Genomic DNA, 19631 nt, shown 5'->3' on the forward strand with positions numbered 1-19631 from the left:
AGCCAGTAGTTGTAATTTTGACGTACCGCGATTTGATTTTTTCGCTCGCACCGCTTTCTTTAAAACTTTTAAATTTGCTGTTTGTTATTAACAATTATATATAGTGCTGTACTACCTCTGTGAAGTGTTAAACTAATTAGCTTAAAGAAGGAGTCCAGCCACGAGGTTGAAGGTAATATTGAGCAATCATAAATTAAATATTTACAGTCCACTATTATATATTAATTATTAAAGGTTAATAAAAATTAATAAACTAATTAGCTTAAAGAAGGAATCCAGCCACGAGGTTGAAGGTACCGTGCCGATTCCTTTCTTTCTTTCTCTGTCAATTATTCCAAATATTGAGCAATCATAAATTAAATATTTACAGTCCACTAATATATATTAATTATTAAAGGTTAATAAAAATTAATAAACTAATTAGCTTAAAGAAGGAATCCAGCCACGAGGTTGAAGGTACCGTGCCGATTCCTTTCTTTCTTTCTCTGTCAATTATTCCAAATATTGAGCAATCATAAGTTAAATATTTACAGTCCACTATTATATATTAATTATTAAAGGTTAATAAAAATTAATAAACTAATTAGCTTAAAGAAGGAATCCAGCCACGAGGTTGAAGGTACCGTGCCGATTCCTTTCTTTCTTTCTCTGTCAATTATTCCAAATATTGAGCAATCATAAATTAAATATTTACAGTCCACTATTATATATTAATTATTAAAGGTTAATAAAAATTAATAAACTAATTAGCTTAAAGAAGGAATCCAGCCACGAGGTTGAAGGTACCGTGCCGATTCCTTTCTTTCTTTCTCTGTCAATTATTCCAAATATTGAGCAATCATAAATTAAATATTTACAGTCCACTATTATATATTAATTATTAAAGGTTAATAAAAATTAATAAACTAATTAGCTTAAAGAAGGAATCCAGCCACTAGGTTGAAGGTACCGTGCCGATTCCTTTCTTTCTTTCTCTGTCAATTATTCCAAATATTGAGCAATCATAAATTAAATATTTACAGTCCACTAATATATATTAATTATTAAAGGTTAATAAAAATTAATAAACTAATTAGCTTAAAGAAGGAATCCAGCCACGAGGTTGAAGGTACCGTGCCGATTCCTTTCTTTCTTTCTCTGTCAATTATTCCAAATATTGAGCAATCATAAATTAAATATTTACAGTCCACTATTATATATTAATTATTAAAGGTTAATAAAAATTAATAAACTAATTAGCTTAAAGAAGGAATCCAGCCACGAGGTTGAAGGTACCGTGCCGATTCCTTTCTTTCTTTCTCTGTCAATTATTCCAAATATTGAGCAATCATAAATTAAATATTTACAGTCCACTATTATATATTAATTATTAAAGGTTAATAAAAATTAATAAACTAATTAGCTTAAAGAAGGAATCCAGCCACGAGGTTGAAGGTACCGTGCCGATTCCTTTCTTTCTTTCTCTGTCAATTATTCCAAATATTGAGCAATCATAAATTAAATATTTACAGTCCACTATTATATATTAATTATTAAAGGTTAATAAAAATTAATAAACTAATTAGCTTAAAGAAGGAATCCAGCCACGAGGTTGAAGGTACCGTGCCGATTCCTTTCTTTCTTTCTCTGTCAATTATTCCAAATATTGAGCAATCATAAATTAAATATTTACAGTCCACTATTATATATTAATTATTAAAGGTTAATAAAAATTAATAAACTAATTAGCTTAAAGAAGGAATCCAGCCACGAGGTTGAAGGTACCGTGCCGATTCCTTTCTTTCTTTCTCTGTCAATTATTCCAAATATTGAGCAATCATAAATTAAATATTTACAGTCCACTATTATATATTAATAGGTAATTAAGTATGTATAAAGATATAGCCGCCACACGGACCTTTATACCTAAGTCTTTCAGAATCGAGGGCTAAGTATGACTGATGGAAAGGAGCAAGGAGAGTGAGAAAAGCCACCCCCACCCCCCCTAAAAAGCTGAATAGAAGAGTTAGCATGAGCGAGATGTTTGGAAAAACCTGGAGAAGGGGTTCCGATAAACGGTATTAAAGGAAGCTAGGATAATAAGAAAAAAAATATTATTATGAATCTTGTATGTTTTTTTTTTAAATCAGAACGGGATAGATGTTTGACCACAATGTCAACTGATGTTAAGTGAGATACTACCTATTGGAGGACACGCCTGTCCAGGCGATGTTTATTTAACTGAAGCTTAAATGAAAATGTCTAGAATCAATTGGTGCAAGGAGTTCCACTCTATTTTTACAAGAAACGACGATTCTGCAGAGGAATGTCATGCATGCATGTTGTTTGAAAGGGTATAAGAAAATTAGGTTGTATAGTTCCATGAAGCATTCTCCGGAATCCAATCTTTATCTTAAACTTAGCGCTAAGTTAACTGAAACTTAACTTAATAAAAGATCAGATTTAGATGTTATTAGTATAAGTATAAAAAATAAAGTTAATAATAGAGAAACTTAGTATTGTCTTTTATTAAAATAACTTTTACACATTTAAAAAAAAAACACTTTTTCAACGGATTGAAGTTATGTATTATTATCACCGTGACCACACACGCTGTAAAGCACGCGAAACGTTGGAAAATTAAAATTATGTAAAATAATTATGAGTTTATAATAATACATAAACTGAATCCGGTAAAAAAGTGTTTTCTTTAAATAAATAAACATTTTAAAATCTATTAAAATTATTTATGATATCACAAAAACCACTGAAGCAATATTAATAGAATAAAAATAAATAAAATGCAGTCAAAACCATTTACGACGCCATCGCTTAGAACAACATATCGGTTATATTGACCAAAATCGTCAATTAAAAGGTCCCGGCTGAATTCTATTATATTAGGTATTTAATAACAACCTCATCGTTTCGGTAATCGGTTTATACGAAAAACGATATTTTGACAGTATGTTTATTATCCAATATAAGATATCACTTATAACACATCACTAAACTTGTATCGTTAGACATCCCAACTCATCGGCAAAGACGACTCGGTGCAGGCCGAGAGAAAAAGCCGGCGTACAAAACTCTCAGCTGACTAAACTATGACTGTGTAGTTGGCACATTATTTAAAAAGGGATGAAAAGAATCAACATCCATATAGACCTACCCTGTGAACAGTCTTCGAAGCCAGCATCTTAGAAATATGCTGTACAGGCGAAGCTGGCGCGTCCCGCCGATGTAAGGGAACTCGCATTAAGGGTCGTTCGCCTCCTCCCAAGTACAGCGACCCACTGTACGCCGCTAGAGACCCTACCCAGCCACCTTGCCATACTATACGTCTGAAATAAAAATATATATATCATGTTGTGGCACACATAACAATGTGTGTGAACACATAATACGTGTTTTGTTCTGACGCTAAGCGTTCGTTACTTTGTATGAAATTTCGTTTCAATATGTCAAGTGAAGCAGAGCGGAATGGCGAATTTGTATGGCTTACAAAAACTTGACGAATAAAAAGTCTTCTTGCTAGTTCTGAGTTTCTTGCTAGTTCTGAGTTTCTTGCTAGTTCTGAGTTTCTTGCTAGTTCTGAGTTTCTTGCTAGTTCTGAGTTTCTTGCTAGTTCTGAGTTTCTTGCTAGTTCTGAGTTTCTTGCTAGTTCTGAGTTTCTTGCTAGTTCTGAGTTTCTTGCTAGTTCTGAGTTTCTTGCTAGTTCTGAGTTTCTTGCTAGTTCTGACTTTCTTGCTAGTTCTGACTTTCTTGCTAGATCTGACTTTCTTGCTAGATCTGACTTTCTTGCTAGTTCTGACTTTATTGCTAGATCTGCGTTTCTTGCTAGTTCTGAGTTTCTTGCTAGTTCTGAGTTTCTTGCTAGTTCTGAGTTTCTTGCTAGTTCTGAGTTTCTTGCTAGTTCTGAGTTTCTTGCTAGTTCTGAGTTTCTTGCTAGTTCTGAGTTTCTTGCTAGTTCTGAGTTTCTTGCTAGTTCTGAGTTTCTTGCTAGTTCTGAGTTTCTTGCTAGTTCTGAGTTTCTTGCTAGTTCTGAGTTTCTTGCTAGTTCTGAGTTTCTTGCTAGTTCTGAGTTTCTTGCTAGTTCTGACTTTCTTGCTAGATCTGACTTTCTTGCTAGATCTGACTTTCTTGCTAGTTCTGACTTTATTGCTAGATCTGCGTTTCTTGCTAGTTCTGAGTTTCTTGCTAGTTCTGAGTTTCTTGCTAGTTCTGGCTTTCTTGCTAGTTCTTAGTTTCTTGCTAGTTCTGACTTTATTGCTAGATCTGCGTTTCTTGCTAGTTCTGACTTTCTTGCTAGTTCTGGCTTTCTTGCTAGTTCTGAGTTTCTTGCTAGTTCTGAGTTTCTTGCTAGTTCTGAGTTTCTTGCTAGTTCTGAGTTTCTTGCTAGTTCTGAGTTTCTTGCTAGTTCTGAGTTTCTTGCTAGTTCTGAGTTTCTTGCTAGTTCTGAGTTTCTTGCTAGTTCTGAGTTTCTTGCTAGTTCTGAGTTTCTTGCTAGTTCTGACTTTCTTGCTAGTTCTGACTTTCTTGCTAGATCTGACTTTCTTGCTAGATCTGACTTTCTTGCTAGTTCTGACTTTATTGCTAGATCTGCGTTTCTTGCTAGTTCTGAGTTTCTTGCTAGTTCTGAGTTTCTTGCTAGTTCTGGCTTTCTTGCTAGTTCTTAGTTTCTTGCTAGTTCTGACTTTATTGCTAGATCTGCGTTTCTTGCTAGTTCTGACTTTCTTGCTAGTTCTGGCTTTCTTGCTAGTTCTTAGTTTCTTGCTAGTTCTGACTTTCTTGCTAGTTCTGGCTTTCTTGCTAGTTCTGACTTTCTTGCTAGTTCTGACTTTCTTGCTAGTTCTTAGTTTCTTGCTAGTTCTGACTTTCTTGCTAGTTCTGGCTTTCTTGCTAGTTCTGACTTTCTTGCTAGTTCTGACTTTCTTGCTAGTTCTGACTTTATTGCTAGATCTGCGTTTCTTGCTAGTTCTGACTTTCTTGCTAGTTCTGGGTTTCTTGCTAGTTCTTAGTTTCTTGCTAGTTCTGACTTTCTTGCTAGTTCAGAGTTTCTTGCTAGATCTGAGTTTCTTGCTAGTTCTGAGTTTCTTACTAGTTCTGACTTTCTTGCTAGTTCTGAGTTTTTTGCTAGATCCGAGTTTCTTGCTAGTACTGAGTTTTTTGTTACTTCTGAGTTTCTTACTAGTTGTCACCCGCGTTTCCCTTGATTTGGGAACTATACAATATGAAAGGTTACGGTATGATAAAATAAATTATGATTTGATATTCCCTTCCGTAACAAAAGCAAGTCCAGCAAATATTCAAGTCCGAAATATTTGTTTCATTATAATCTTTCTAGACACTTAGTTCAATTTAACATTTACCCTCGTTTTTTACGTTGCCGACCTTTTAAGAAACGTTACGATCTTTTCATAAAGGAACCTTAGTCGAATTGGTTCGGAAATACTTTAGTGATCAGCTGGTTCCACATGGAGATGGTGCGCACTGGTGGTATTTTGTATTCTGCCTCGACGTCCGATGATGAAACTAAGATGCCTATATTAATCCGAACAACTCCTCTGAACAGTCTTCATGGTAAATGCGGTAGAAGAAGCAGACAGACCCCACATCTCTCCGAAACGCCAAGGACTCTAGCTGCTCGCAAGGGAATTAGTCGTCGACGCTTCAAACTGCTCTGCTTTGAAGGAAGCTAGTGGAAGGAGCTGGGGAGATCCGGTCCAGTGGTGAGAACGGTACTCCATGTGTAATTTGCGTTTATATAGTTGCAAGCGATAGCCCGGAGTGTAGTTATTAGTTATTTTTATATTATGACTAGCTGCCCCCGCGAACTTCGTTTCCCCTTAATGTGGTTTTAGTTAGCCTTAATACCGTGACACGAAAGAATAACTTTACTGTATTATCGTCACTATAATTTGAATTTGATTTACACTTCGGTCTAAGTAACACGTGGTTGGCTATGCTGACACCAAAAATGAAAAAAGTAGAAATAATTGAATTTCACGGTATTTCGTTTACTACATAATAAATTTAATTTATACTCTAGCCTCAATAACACGTGGTAATCATGATATGGAATTGTAGCTTACATGACACGTTTGTCGGTTTACCATAGCTGTGCCGTCTATTGATTACTCACTCAATCCAGTCGAAAATTATCGACATCTGTTAGCATCTTTTGGAGTTAACAGATAATTGTGACTGTCGATTAATTATAGACAAATAATTTGGAATAAAATAAAATTGCGACTATAATTAAAGATCTAAGCTATCCTATCTCTTAAGTTGGACCAGACTGCTCACGGTATGCCAATTTAATTTAAAATCGGTTGAGTAGTTTAGGAGTCCATCGCGGACAAAAATCGTGACAGGAGATTTATATATATTAAGATTATATATATATAATAAAAAATATAGTTAATTTTACCTGTTAGAAGTATCGAGATCCACGGCGTGTATTTGTCTAGCAACAGCCCAATACACGGTGCCCGTTGTTTCGTCCAGGGCTAAAGCGGTGACGTTGGTTACGCGAGCGAGCTCAATTTGGGACGTACCGTCTACGCTCGAGCGTATAATCGCACCCAAACCCGCGTCACTCCAAATAAGTATCCTTAAAGCAATATCATAATTAAATATTAACTGTCCAATGTTAAAGGAAGTTCAGAGTTCAATTCAATCCATTTATATAGGTGATACGAAGTTCACCGGTTCATCTAGTAAGATATAAAAATTGAGTATTCAGCATCAACTAACCACTACTTTTGAATGTATTTAATAGAACAAATAATAAAGCAACAGCGTATTTAGGTCTGGACCTCAGATTTCTGTATATGTTTCATGATTTACAGTCGTAATAGGCAAGTAGGTAGCACTCCCTGACATACGCCGTCGACTTTTTGGGTCTAAGGCCAGCCGGTTTTCTCACAAAGTTTTCCTTCGACTTTTGATCGAATGTTAGATGCGCACATATACAGAAAGTTCATTGGTGCATAACCGGGGATCGAACCTACGGGACTTCGGGTTTGCGAGTCTCACGTAGAAAGAAGTTCGACTTTCATTTGTTTTAAATAAAAAAAATAACAATGAAGACTAAACTATACCAAGCGAAACTTGTGTGTCGTATTAATCACATTCAATTTATTTATGTTGATTAAATACGAATTTACATAACAAACTAATTCACCTAAATGGCTTTAATTCTCGAGAAAGTTTACATTGCAGAATATGTAAAATTTACTAACTAATAGTTACATAATTTTATTATTAAGATTAACATCTTATGATAAAAAGATAGTTAAAAGTACACATTAAGACTATAAAATAAAATAAATTGTGTGCGTGTACCAGTACAGGTAAGTAGTGAAACTTCTTTATGACCTTATTTTTCGAAAAATGATCTACTATATGCAACTTTACAGAAATTGGTTAAATAAAGTTAAATTAGATAAAGTTTAACAGAAGGCTATTATTATCATAGACATGAATACAAAAAAAAAGAATTATTACTTTTACCTTATTACTACTAAGATTATTACAGAATGTCATTAATTGTTATAGATTTATTACTATCATTGTCATCGTTATTATATATTCCTGTTATTACTGGAATCGAATCTCTTGGAATCAACCGTGGTAGGGACACGAAAATGATGACGCGTAACGGAAAATGTGACGCGTAACCGAAAAATGTGACGGTATTTTTTATCCAACGCCGATCTAGTTTCACTTCAAGAAATTAAAAAACCTTACCTTGCCACAGGGCCTTTCAAATTTAAATTTTTAATTATTATTATTACTATGTAGGTGTTAAGAATGTTGCAAATACTGTATATATATGTCTTGGAAAGAATTAATCACTTATTAAAATCTCTGAGAAATTGAAAAGATTTATTGTATTAGTTTGATCTTAATTTAATGACCATTTTTGGTCCTTACCTTTTGTTCTGATGAAAAGCCAAATGTCTGGGCATCATTTTCTCTCCGCGTACCACTACACCCGTGGATGAATTATTTTCTATGGACGTTGCGTTTATAGAGTTCGTGTCTAGGCAGGTCCAATATAACGCTCTACCCAGGACATCTAGGACCATGTGGAATGGCCTAGACAGACCCGTGATTACAACTGTCGCGTCAGTGACCGCTGACGTGGTCGAGTATGTGATGGGTACCCGCCGTATGGAATGGCTTTCGTCATCCATCCAATATAGGTATCTAAAAGAATTTTAGTGGTAAAAGTAATTGCTCCATCTATTAAATTGTCTTGTTGTAAATCTCTTATAATCTCAAGGTCGTAGGTTCGAACCCCGCCTGTGCACCAATAGATGCCTATTTGCACATTTAACACTAGTTCAGACGCTTAAAGCATCGAAAGGAAACCAGCATGACTTAGAGCCATTAAGTCGACAGTCCACGTGTGTCAGGCAAAGAGAGCTGATCTCATACTTGGCTAAGAAAAAAACAAATTAACATGTAACAGAAATCTGAGGTCCAGACCTAAAATCTTGAAATTACACGATAATTGGATTTTGACATAGTCTTCACTCTGAATGTTCACAATCTAATATTAGCGCTGCATTTTGTTTTTATTTGATAATATGTATTTTTATAAACAAAATTCTTAAAAGGCCGGCAACGCACTCGCGAGCCCTCTGACATTGATCCTCACTTAACATCAGGTGAGCCTAATGCGAGTTTATCCCGTTTAAAAAAAAACAGCGTTTTCTGTCTGACATGTCTATTTTAAAAAAAACAAAGGCAAAAACCTTCACCGTAGAGACAAGTACAAATAACGTAAATAAAAAAGCCGCAATCGATCAAATCGAACGCACGGGATAGTGAAAAAATCACAAAATAGAAGAAAAAACCACCATATTTGAACGCGCAAGAAATGAATTTTAAATACACAAATATTATATACCTCTCAACGGGGTCATATTCCACCCCCTTCACACTTTTCAATCCAGTAAGGGGTATGAAGGCGTCATTACATTCACCATTCGCAATTAAAATTCGACCAACTGCATTCTTCTGGGCGAATAGAAGAAACTCTTCTGGTTCTGCAAATATCAAATTCGAGACATTCATAAAAATGTGTAAGGGAGCGTTCAAGTGTTACGTAACGAATTTTGGGGGGGGGGGGGGTCCTCCTGTAAAACGTTACGATGCGGGGCGGGGATTGAATTACGCTTTATTGTTAATATAATTTTCCACTTTCCAGTACTTTACACCACATAATGGCAAGTTTTAGGTATAAAGACTCACTGGGGTTGGACACGAAACGTTCTACTATTGGATACAGAAACGTTACGGCGCGTTTCATTGGGGGGGGGGGTCAAAAATCTCCAGAATAGCATGACGTAATACTTGAACTCTCCCTAACGTAGGTAACACTTTTGTCTCTTTTAGTCAAATTGAGTTTAAGCTATGATGAAGGGAGACAGTTGAGTACATCTTTATTTACATTATGAAAATGATAATAATAAAATCACACACACGCAAATACACACTAACACGCGCATTCTCTCTGTATATATTATAGTTTATTCTGTAAACCTATTAAATGGCGTTTTGATTTAAAAGTGTATTTTGTATTATAGTTATGTTAAGGATTTCTAAATAAATAAATTTCGTATCACCGTTGTAAGCAGATGTATTGAACAAAACAAAAAATTCAATCTTCTTAAAAATCGAAAGGGTTTTTACCACTTCAAACACATATACACTTATACATCCCACACACATGAACATTAACACATAGGTAATCTTTTTCGTATATACAGTGTGATCCAATTTGGCTAAATTTAATTTAAAAATTGCTGTGGATTATTTATAAAAAGTTACATAAATCAAAACACTATTCCGAAATTTATTTTAATAACCAAATATAATTATAACAGGCTTTATTTAAGTTCTCAAATGTAAGCAAGATTGACACGAAAATTATTTGTAAATAATATAAATTACCTTACTAATCAAGTTAAACTCACCCGAACATGTAATATTGTCTCTATTGAGCCGGAAATGCGCTGGACATGCACACCGGAAGTCGTTAGAGGGCAGCGGCAAGCAAAGGTGTGAACATCCGCCATTGTCCACCCCGCATTGGTTCGGCAAACTATCTTTCGCACGATGATAAATCCGCAAATCTGATATGTAGTCCAGTTGAGTGTGAATCGTCTTTCTTTCGGAACCATCAGTCTTTATCGCTGATTCGATTATTCCTAGAAATAAAATCAATATGACAGGTTCAAGTTCAAAACATTTTTTCTGTTTGACACGGACAGCGCTCAAGACTCGTGACTTATGATTTTGAAAAATAATATGGATCTTATGGAGGTCTCTTGGCCGTGAAGTGTCTAAGGATAGGATTGGATCTCTATTCCTGGGTGTCGCGGAAGGCGTCTAAGGGTCCATAAATTGGAGAAAATGGTCAGCAGCGTTTTCCCCCATTTTACCTCAACATAATCTCGACAACCCATTTGCCAGGCGTTTGGCGAGTATACGCAAAAATTACCTCCTCAAGATGGACAGAATAACAATACGAAGGGAAGAAATCCGTAGAAGATAAAAGTCACTGACAGCAAAAAGTTTGTATAGCACAGCTTAATTAGTAATGGGCGGAGCAATAGACAAGTAGTATTGTCTTTTGTTAACATAGCTTTTACACATTGAAAGAAAACACTTTTTAACCGGATTGAAGCTATGTATTATTAATTATTTTACATATTTTTTTTCCGACGTTTCGCGTGCTTTGCAGCGTGCGTGGTCACGGTGACTGAAGACAAAAGGTGTTGAATGTCAAAAGTATCACAGCAGTAAAGAAAGTTGTGTTATCTGCATTCATTTCCCCGGAGTTGATATCGACTAAACGATGACGGGTGACGCACGCTGTAAAGCACGCGAAACGTCGGAAAAAAAAATTAAAATTAAAATTATGTAAAATAATTAATAATACATAGCTTCAATCCGGTTAAAAGGTGTTTTCTTTCAATAGACAAGTAGTTGATCAGCCTTCTGTACCTGACACTCACCTTTAATGTCTACGGTACCAGGTTAACATGCCTGTTTCCGCACGATGTTATCCTTCACTGTACGAACAAATGTTAAATGTGCTCATAGACAGAAAGAGAGCACAGCCAGGGTTCGAATGTACGACCTTAAGGATGAAATTAAAAAACTGACCTGTATTCCAATCACCCCAATAAACTTTATCACCATACAACGCAAGCGCATAGGGCATAGGTATATTATCAGCCAGTACTTTTCTTCCGGTACCGTTTAGGTACGCATACTCTATGGTCGGTGGGTCCAAAGCCGCCCAATAGATGGCGCGTCTTTCGTAGTCCACGGCTAGAGCGTGTACGCGTCCAACGCCCTCGATGAGAACGCTGACAGCTGATCCGTCCATTGCAGCGCGTTTTATTGTCTTTGAACCGAGTTCTGACCAGTACATGTAACTATAGAAAAAAAAAATGTGAAATAGAATATTTCGTAGGATATAAATACACACTTCTGTGAGACAGTAATGCTACAGGGACAGCAGATGGGCGGTTTTAGTGGGTATTTCTCACCCATTCTCATGATCAGAGACTCTGGTATGGGTCGGGTCCCACACTATCGTGTGAGATTTAAAATAAGGATTATATTTAAAAGATTTATAGTTATAAGCGTATGTTGTCAATAAAAATCATGAGATGCTACATCAACGCTGGCAATTTAAATACTAGCCCATTCATAAATATTAATATCTGCATGGTCACGGTTTTACATTGGTAAATTTCGTTAATAATGAATTTAAAGCTACACCGAATACCCTTAATGAATAGGCTAGATTCACGTACTTTACATTCTGCATGGTCACGGGTGTGGTCAGAGGTATTCATTTCTCCAATATACTCACCCTTTTCTTGGATCCAGTACAATGCTTTTAGGTTTTTTAAGCCCTTGCCAGATGAGCGTCCTTCTGCTGGATCCATCCAGTCTTGCCACTTCAATTCTTTGAGCCGCCGTGTCCGTCCAATATATATTCTGACCAGACCAGTCTATTGCTAAACCTAAAATATGGAAAATTTAAAATGAGAATATAATGCTTAAAATAAAACTCCTTTACTGTTGGTTAACGAATTACCAAAATATTTTAACAATTAACGACAATTATGATAAAAAAGCGGGTGTGTGACCCATGCCTGAGGTCGTAGATTCGATCCCCGGCCGTGCACCAATGGACTTTCTGTCTATGTGCATTAAAAACTACTCGCTCGTACGGTGAAGGAAAACATCGTATGCCGATTTCAAATCCAAAAATCAACGACATGAGTGGTCAAGGACTTGTCTATGAATAAAAATTAACGAAGATCTGAAGTTACGATATAAGGTTGTACCGCCATTGAATTATTTAATATATAAAAAGCTTTACCTTCAACCAAACCCATCCATTCAAGTATCTTCTCCATATTAAAGCCATTTATTGAGCAACGGTTAATTGTCTTCATCCTGCTGTCTGACCAGTATAACTTGAACCCTGACTCGTGAACTGCTAATGCACTGCGGAAATCAAAATCATTTGTTCACATTTAGTAGAACAGCCAAGAAGAAAAATTTCGTTAAATACAAGTATTTTTCAAACTTTTTCAATTCCTATATACAGATACCGGCAAACTTCTTGAGCATTAAACAAGGGAGTGGGGGAAAGTTTGCGCATCATACACAGCGCAGGACACAAACGTCAACCGATGACGCGATCGACACGTCACTCTTCCGCCGCCGCCACCCCCCTCCCCTCTCCCCCCCCCAATGATACCTAGAAATCGCTTCTGCGCAGGCAAGGATATTTGTAAAAGATGTTTGCCGGTATCTATACCAAAAGGTTTTTTTCAAACCTTATCAATTTATCTATATTCAAAGATAATTCACAAAACATTTCAATCAGACTAAGTAGGTCCCTAACTTCTACCTCTACGCCCCAACTTGCGACCTAGTAGTAATCAATTTAACATCTTTTCTGTTGACGTTCATAAGTATACCTATATGAAAATAGTTAAGTTTGAGGCGCAAACGCATACGTGGTTTACGTATGCGAAAGATTTCTATACCAAATACAATAAATAATGTAGTATGTAAGTAAAAGTAACTATTATATCGGCATAGATATTTTAATTTATTCGGTTTAGACGTTATTACTTAATTTAAGCGAGTATTTGAATTGTATCAATCGACTTAAGTATATGTTCCGATTGCAAAATTTTGACCGGCGTTTTTAATCACATAAACACGCGTCTGCGAGCGTTGACACGCCGCTCATAGAAAAAGTATATATATTTGTGCGAACGCGAGTTCACGCGCGCGTGTTGAAGTATGTAACGTCCGTTAACTGTTCCGTTGCGCGCGCGCATCAACGCGATGGCACGCCTTCTTTTATGACTTGCTTTCGTATTCAGTTCATAACGAGTGAATCTAAAGGTAGGTAATATATTCCATTTTTTAAGCTCTATCGAAACAGACTGACGAGCTCTCTCTCAAGCGTTATATTTTACAATTTGACGCGTATATTTATGTCCACCGGTTTTAATGATTGAGATATCAACTATCTTTGTTGATATAAGCACCGAGGCCTTTTCGTGTATTCCTACCATGTATGCAAATAAATTTGTTAATACAATATACAGTTCTCTGTAAGTATGTATGTAATACATAAAAATATAAATAAACCGTTTTGGTACATATTTCCCTCTAAAGTCCAAAAAAAATAATTGTAACTTCTTTACACCTGTATCTCGAACATAGAAATACTTTTATTATACTTCAGTTCGAAGAAAAATATTTTATATCGCAACGGTATGAGGTCCAATTGTATTTCTTACGTATAAGACCTATTCAGTTACAAAAAAATATTATTATGCCTTTTAACTAAATTATAGAGTTTTAAATTTTAAATCTTTAATTAAAAAGCATACAACACATACCTAACTTCCTTCAAATCCTTGATTGGTTGTACAACATCGTTGTTATCGTTCTCAATACTAATTCGTCCTATAATATTTTTCCGACTGTAGACCAAGAATGCTTCGGGCTCTATGCAGTTTTTCTTATCGTTGCCCAACTCTAAACCTAGAAAATTATTATTTATTCCCACATCATTACTATCTTAACAGTTATTACTAATGCGATAGAACGACATAATACCTACACCGATTATACTAAATAATAAAAAAACATTAAAATATATATATGTCGCAGTTAAGTAGTTAAATCAGAGAGTTAATTGAATCTTTAGACGGTTAATTAAAATCCAAGCTCTCAGTTCTACACGATCACACTGAAATAACAATAACAAATGAAAAATTAATGGCGGAGTCTTGTTTTACATTTTCAATCAACACGCTGGCTTTCGGTCAGACAGATAGTTAAACGTTTTCGACGCTGCTTTATTTAAATCAAAATACTAGCGACGTGATTGAACATCGACATTTAACTAACTGTCTAGAGATTTAATTAACTGTCTGATGAAACTACTTTACTGCGACACATATATATAGTGTAAATCCCAACAACAACGAAATCGATCTCAATTGGCTTTGGTTGGTTAAGCTTGCCTTCCAAACAATGACCCTCTACATAGTATTACACGCACTCTCAATAATCACAACAATTGAGAAACAATGTACTTTTTAAGTTGCTAATATAAGTAAAAACTGCGCAACTATGTATGTTCTTATGTCGCTTTAGTATCCTAGTCCGCAAGAAACTTTCAAAGAAATACGTTCTTTTGTTTACGTACTGGGATTGCTTGCACGTATACTATTGTTACATGACTAATCGTGAATTATCTATACGTTTTTCTACTCTCCATTTAACGACATCTCTCTATAACGCCATAAAACGCATAGTCCTTTCAGTGTTGTTAATACAGTTCACACAGTATATATACCTAGATCTTATTACTAACACAAATGAAATATATATGTGTATAGTGTTCTAACTTATTTGCATTCCAGGTGGACTTTGCTAACGGTGACCCATGTTAAAGTGTTTTAAAAAGAAAAAAGAAAATCCTCAAAATGTTTTTAAAAAAATTATGAATATTAATAGTGACTATGATAATGAACAAAAAAATTCAATTTTTCGTCAAATTACTTAAATCATTTAAGAAATAATCGTAATCATTTTACTATGCATTTTTTTTAAGTATGATTCCTGTATATCAAAAATGCATTTAATTCGACATACCCGAGCGCTAAGTGGCGACTCTAAATCTTAGCCTAGGTACATAATAATGATGGTAAAGACCTAATAATGCCTTTTTTATATAAGAAATAACATAGTGTTACAAAGACGAGTCGACTGCAATGTTTCTAGATTTTTCCACTAGTTAGAGAACTTTTCAGCAGGCTGAAATATGATTTCTGACCGTTTCAGGAGAGGGTCAATCACATATTAGAAAATTATAATTTCCATAATGTTACTCTAGTTTTCAGGAAGCTGAAACGTTTTTTTCAGTCGGTTTCAGAACATGTGTAGTAGAGTGGTGCAGTTTTCAGGAGACCCGTTTTCAGGCGTTTTCAGGCCTAGGTATACCCCTTTGATGAAGGAATATTCTAGACCGAACTTTCTAGGTGTGAGACAAGGACGAAATGATACGAGAGAGAGAGAAGATCAGAACTTTCTCGAAACTAGACTGAGCACTCTAGAACGCCGTACGACAAGGACGGAGTAACGTGCGAAAGAGACAAAGAGTGCGGACGTTCTAGAATTGTGCAATCGCTACTCAGTAGCAAGCCCGCCTAGAAAGTTCTCGAATATTGTTTAGAATTATTCCCAGGGATATATAAGCGAGCCGAAACGCGACTAGTCACTTAGTTTTGAATGCGATTACACGAGAAGAACACCGAAGCGATAAAGTGCGAATAAAGTGATTACAAGTGATAAAGTACGGTGTGAAGTGTGCATAAGTGAAGTAATTAGTGACTGTTTTTGTGTGTGTTGTAAGTGCATTTCTGCGATTAATTTGTGTTCATAAATTCCTCGTTGATTACCAAGAAATAAACCCTTGAAGAAATCTACAGCATTTTCTATCCGATCCCCTAGCTCGTAACAATAGCATTTACAATTTATATTATATATAGAACCCGGCTATTACATAGCCATATTCACAATTAAAGGGACCCAAAAGTATCGTGTGTTAAAAAACGTATTGATGAACAACAAAATAACAACGTAGCCATGGTAACAAATCGGTTAGTCTATTTTTATAAGATCTAATAGACCAGCGTACACATTATTTGGACCTTCCATAATTACTTCATAGATAAAATTATTCTATTAAAGTTACAGACAACAGAAGTATTATATATAAGGTCCATACTCACCCATAGGACAACTACACACATAATCTTGCGGCCTATTAAAGCAAAAATGCGAACACCCTCCGTTGTTTTGCGCACACGCATTCCAACCCAGCGACTCGTTAACCGTGAACGCTTTAACGCCCATCATATTCGCCATTTGCTCGACCACTGTTTGTCGTTCTAGGCCTGAAAAGAAGTTGTATATCGAATGCATTTTTTTATTTATAAAACTATTTACTGATAAAATATTCAGCATAATTGCACCGTAAATGTACTCATGTTAATAGAACAAGCCCTGAAAATTGCTGGCAACGCAATTGCAAGCCTTCTGGCAGTGTAAGTGTCCCCTGCCCGTGTGTTATGTATTAAAAAATGTTTAGTTAAATTAATGCATTTAGACTTTACGGAGTAATTCAAATATATCCATCTTGCATGAATCCCAAATGTATTTTTATTTTTCTCTATCTACTTAAGAGCTAAGAGATGTTTTGAAACTTATTATTTAAGGTCGCCGAACTATGAAGTTCTGACGATATATATCAAGTCTTATTAAATATTACACAAAACATTTAAAAGACATTGCTTAGAATTACATTTGTGTCAAATGAACAAATTTATTATTTATTTATTTCCAAATATTATTTACGATATGAAACACATTAAGCTATATCATGACCGCAAGATTTATTTAAGTTTATTCTGTCTTTAATAACGACGATTACTTTGTTTTAATGTCACTTTAGTCAAATTATAGAATAAAAATCTCAAGAATAAGTATATTACAGACATGATCTAGTCTGTAATTAGTTTTTTTTTTAATCAAACCTCATCAACCAGCCGACATTAAGAAAAAAAAAATATCTCATACCAACGAAAAATAAAAAAAATTACAAAAGACTTTTCCAAGTTAGTAATGTTACCTTAGAAAATGTTTTTGCTTAATAATATCTATTAAAAGAAAACAATTTTTTAACCTGATTAAAGCTATTTGTATTATAAACTTATAATTATTAACATAATTTTAAATTTAATTTCCGACGTTTCGCGTGCTTTACAGCGTGCGTGGTCACTGTGACTGAAGACAAAAGGTGTCAAATGTCAAAAGTATCACAGCTGTAGAGAAAGTTGTGTTATCTGTATTTATTGCCTCGAAGTTGGTATCGACTAAAAGTTGAAGGGTTTTTGCTGACAAATAGCTTTAATCCGGTAAAAAAAATCTTTCAATGTGTAAAAGCTTTGTTAACCAAAGACAATACTAATAATACCCAGTTATATAAATACCTGTATCTTTATTAATGCGGTCCATAGTGCGCCGCTGAATATCTGTCCAATAGAGATGTTGTCCCAACAAGGTCAAACCGAATATATGCGGAATTTCACTACTATGCAGTTCACGGCGGTCGGTTCCATCCATATTAATTACCTAATGTGATTAGAAAAATCATAATGTAACTAATTAATGTCAATATAGCCATAAAATATTAACCATATCTGTGCTAGCTCTATGGCAGAAACTTATGTCAGTGTACATGTTGATAGTCTATGCATAGCGCTTGACCACTTGATTATCATTGTAATCCAGGTGATGATTATAATTTTAGTCAAGGTTTCTATTTTTTTATATATTTACGGCGATAGCGAAAATTATGTTTTGTAAATATACGCATTGAAAAACTCCGCTGGAGAAAGTATTCTTCGAATCGACCGTGGTAGGGACAAGAAAAAGATGGCGCGTAACAGGAAAATGTGACGCGTAACAGAAAAATGTGACGGTATTGTTTTTCCAACGCCGATAAAGAAGTTTCACTTACAAAAATATTAATCTTATAAAAATTATTATAAAACTACCTCAATTTTATGTGTCCTGGCATCTCCCCAATACAGCTTATTGTGTTGTGTGTCCAACGCGATTCCGTTCGGCCATGTGACTCTTTCACCCACTAGCAGCATCCTCTCACCACCGTCCAGATTCGCCCTTTCAATTTTCGGCCTCTTCTCATTCCAATCAGACCAGAACATCCACCCTGCTGTTGGATGTAACGCTATAGCACGAGGATTGTACAGCTCATCATAGATTATCACCTGTAATGCCATAATAATTCTGTACACACTGTATTTGTGATAATGTATCTGTGACATTTAAGATCACATGTGGCAAACATCTGTGTAGGTTTAGACCAACCTGCTTTCGGAAACCAATGGTTCAATGGTTCTTGAACCCAAAATAATTTTTAAGTATTATGCCTAAGTTGATTTGATTTTAAGCTGGACAATCTAAATAAACACGGTAGATTCAAAATCAAACACATACAAAATTATCGGCAAGGATCGGACGGTTTTTTGTATATATTGTCATCCTTGAGATCTGGTCAGTACATATTGATGTGTAACGGGGCAGAAATAAATATTGAGCATATTGACATAAAATCTAGATTTTTTTGTGATAGATCTGTTGATTTGGATGAGCACTCAGCATATAATGTAGGATCAATTTAAGTATCAAGGATCAAGTATTTTTGTGTTTATGCTTATTAAAAAAATTATATATAATAATAACATTAAATATAGCATTAAGGTAAGTTAAAGTTTGGCCTATATTATGGAAAGACACGGCTTACTTTTATCGTCCATTATTACGAAATTCGTCAACTCCCAAGAACGATATTCTACATACTGACGATATTGAAGTCGATATCTATAGAATGTGTTCAATATACATTGAGACAGGTATTGGATCGCAATATTTATTTACAGTCTGACCTCTGCCATAAACAACCAATCATTGAACGGCTTATTAAGCTATTTGGCTCCGACAGATACATAAAACATTTTATTTTTTTTCACCATTTTACTAATTTTCTTGACTTGCGCATGCACTTGTCAAAGGGGAAAGAGATATTTTTATACATTTAAACAGCACATAGACAGTAAATACACAGCGTAATTTGACACAACCTTACCTTCTTAGCACTGCCATCTAATCGGGCCACAGTTATGGTATCAGAGACGGCATCAGTCCAATAAATATTCCTAGCTAACGGATCTATTGCTATACTATCAGGTACACCATTGCTGTGAATGACAACTGACTGTTCGCTGCCATCTAAGCGGCAACGCGATATTGTTGACCGAGTTTTTGACTGAAATTTGTTATATTTATATTATTATTAAATTTAGTTTACATTTATGATAAAGTTATTGTCTATTTTACTATATAAACTCAAATTAATAAAGAAATTGCCAAAAAATCACTTCACGCGTATTAATTTACACGAGCATAACTGTACAGACTACGTCAGAAGA

At 35.1% G+C, this 19631-nt stretch overlaps 1 protein-coding gene across 1 annotated transcript in view; it reads right to left on the bottom strand.

The window, feature by feature from the left end:
- The window catches only part of LOC123711805 (low-density lipoprotein receptor-related protein 6), a 30694-nt gene that overhangs the window by 6810 nt on the left and 4253 nt on the right, over nt 1–19631 (bottom strand). The window contains exons 7-19 of the mRNA XM_045664609.1: nt 19289–19468; nt 18177–18410; nt 17610–17751; nt 16350–16514; nt 13947–14091; nt 12401–12528; nt 11885–12038; nt 11167–11441; nt 9972–10205; nt 8903–9041; nt 7921–8196; nt 6413–6595; nt 3152–3323 (exon numbers count right to left, since the gene is read on the bottom strand). Coding sequence (XP_045520565.1) covers nt 3152–3323; nt 6413–6595; nt 7921–8196; nt 8903–9041; nt 9972–10205; nt 11167–11441; nt 11885–12038; nt 12401–12528; nt 13947–14091; nt 16350–16514; nt 17610–17751; nt 18177–18410; nt 19289–19468 — 2427 coding nt within the window. The remainder of the gene's footprint in view (nt 1–3151; nt 3324–6412; nt 6596–7920; nt 8197–8902; nt 9042–9971; nt 10206–11166; nt 11442–11884; nt 12039–12400; nt 12529–13946; nt 14092–16349; nt 16515–17609; nt 17752–18176; nt 18411–19288; nt 19469–19631) is intronic.

The sequence above is a fragment of the Pieris brassicae genome, chromosome 7 (genome assembly GCF_905147105.1).
Source record: "Pieris brassicae chromosome 7, ilPieBrab1.1, whole genome shotgun sequence".
In the NCBI taxonomy this organism is placed as follows: domain Eukaryota; kingdom Metazoa; phylum Arthropoda; class Insecta; order Lepidoptera; family Pieridae; genus Pieris; species Pieris brassicae.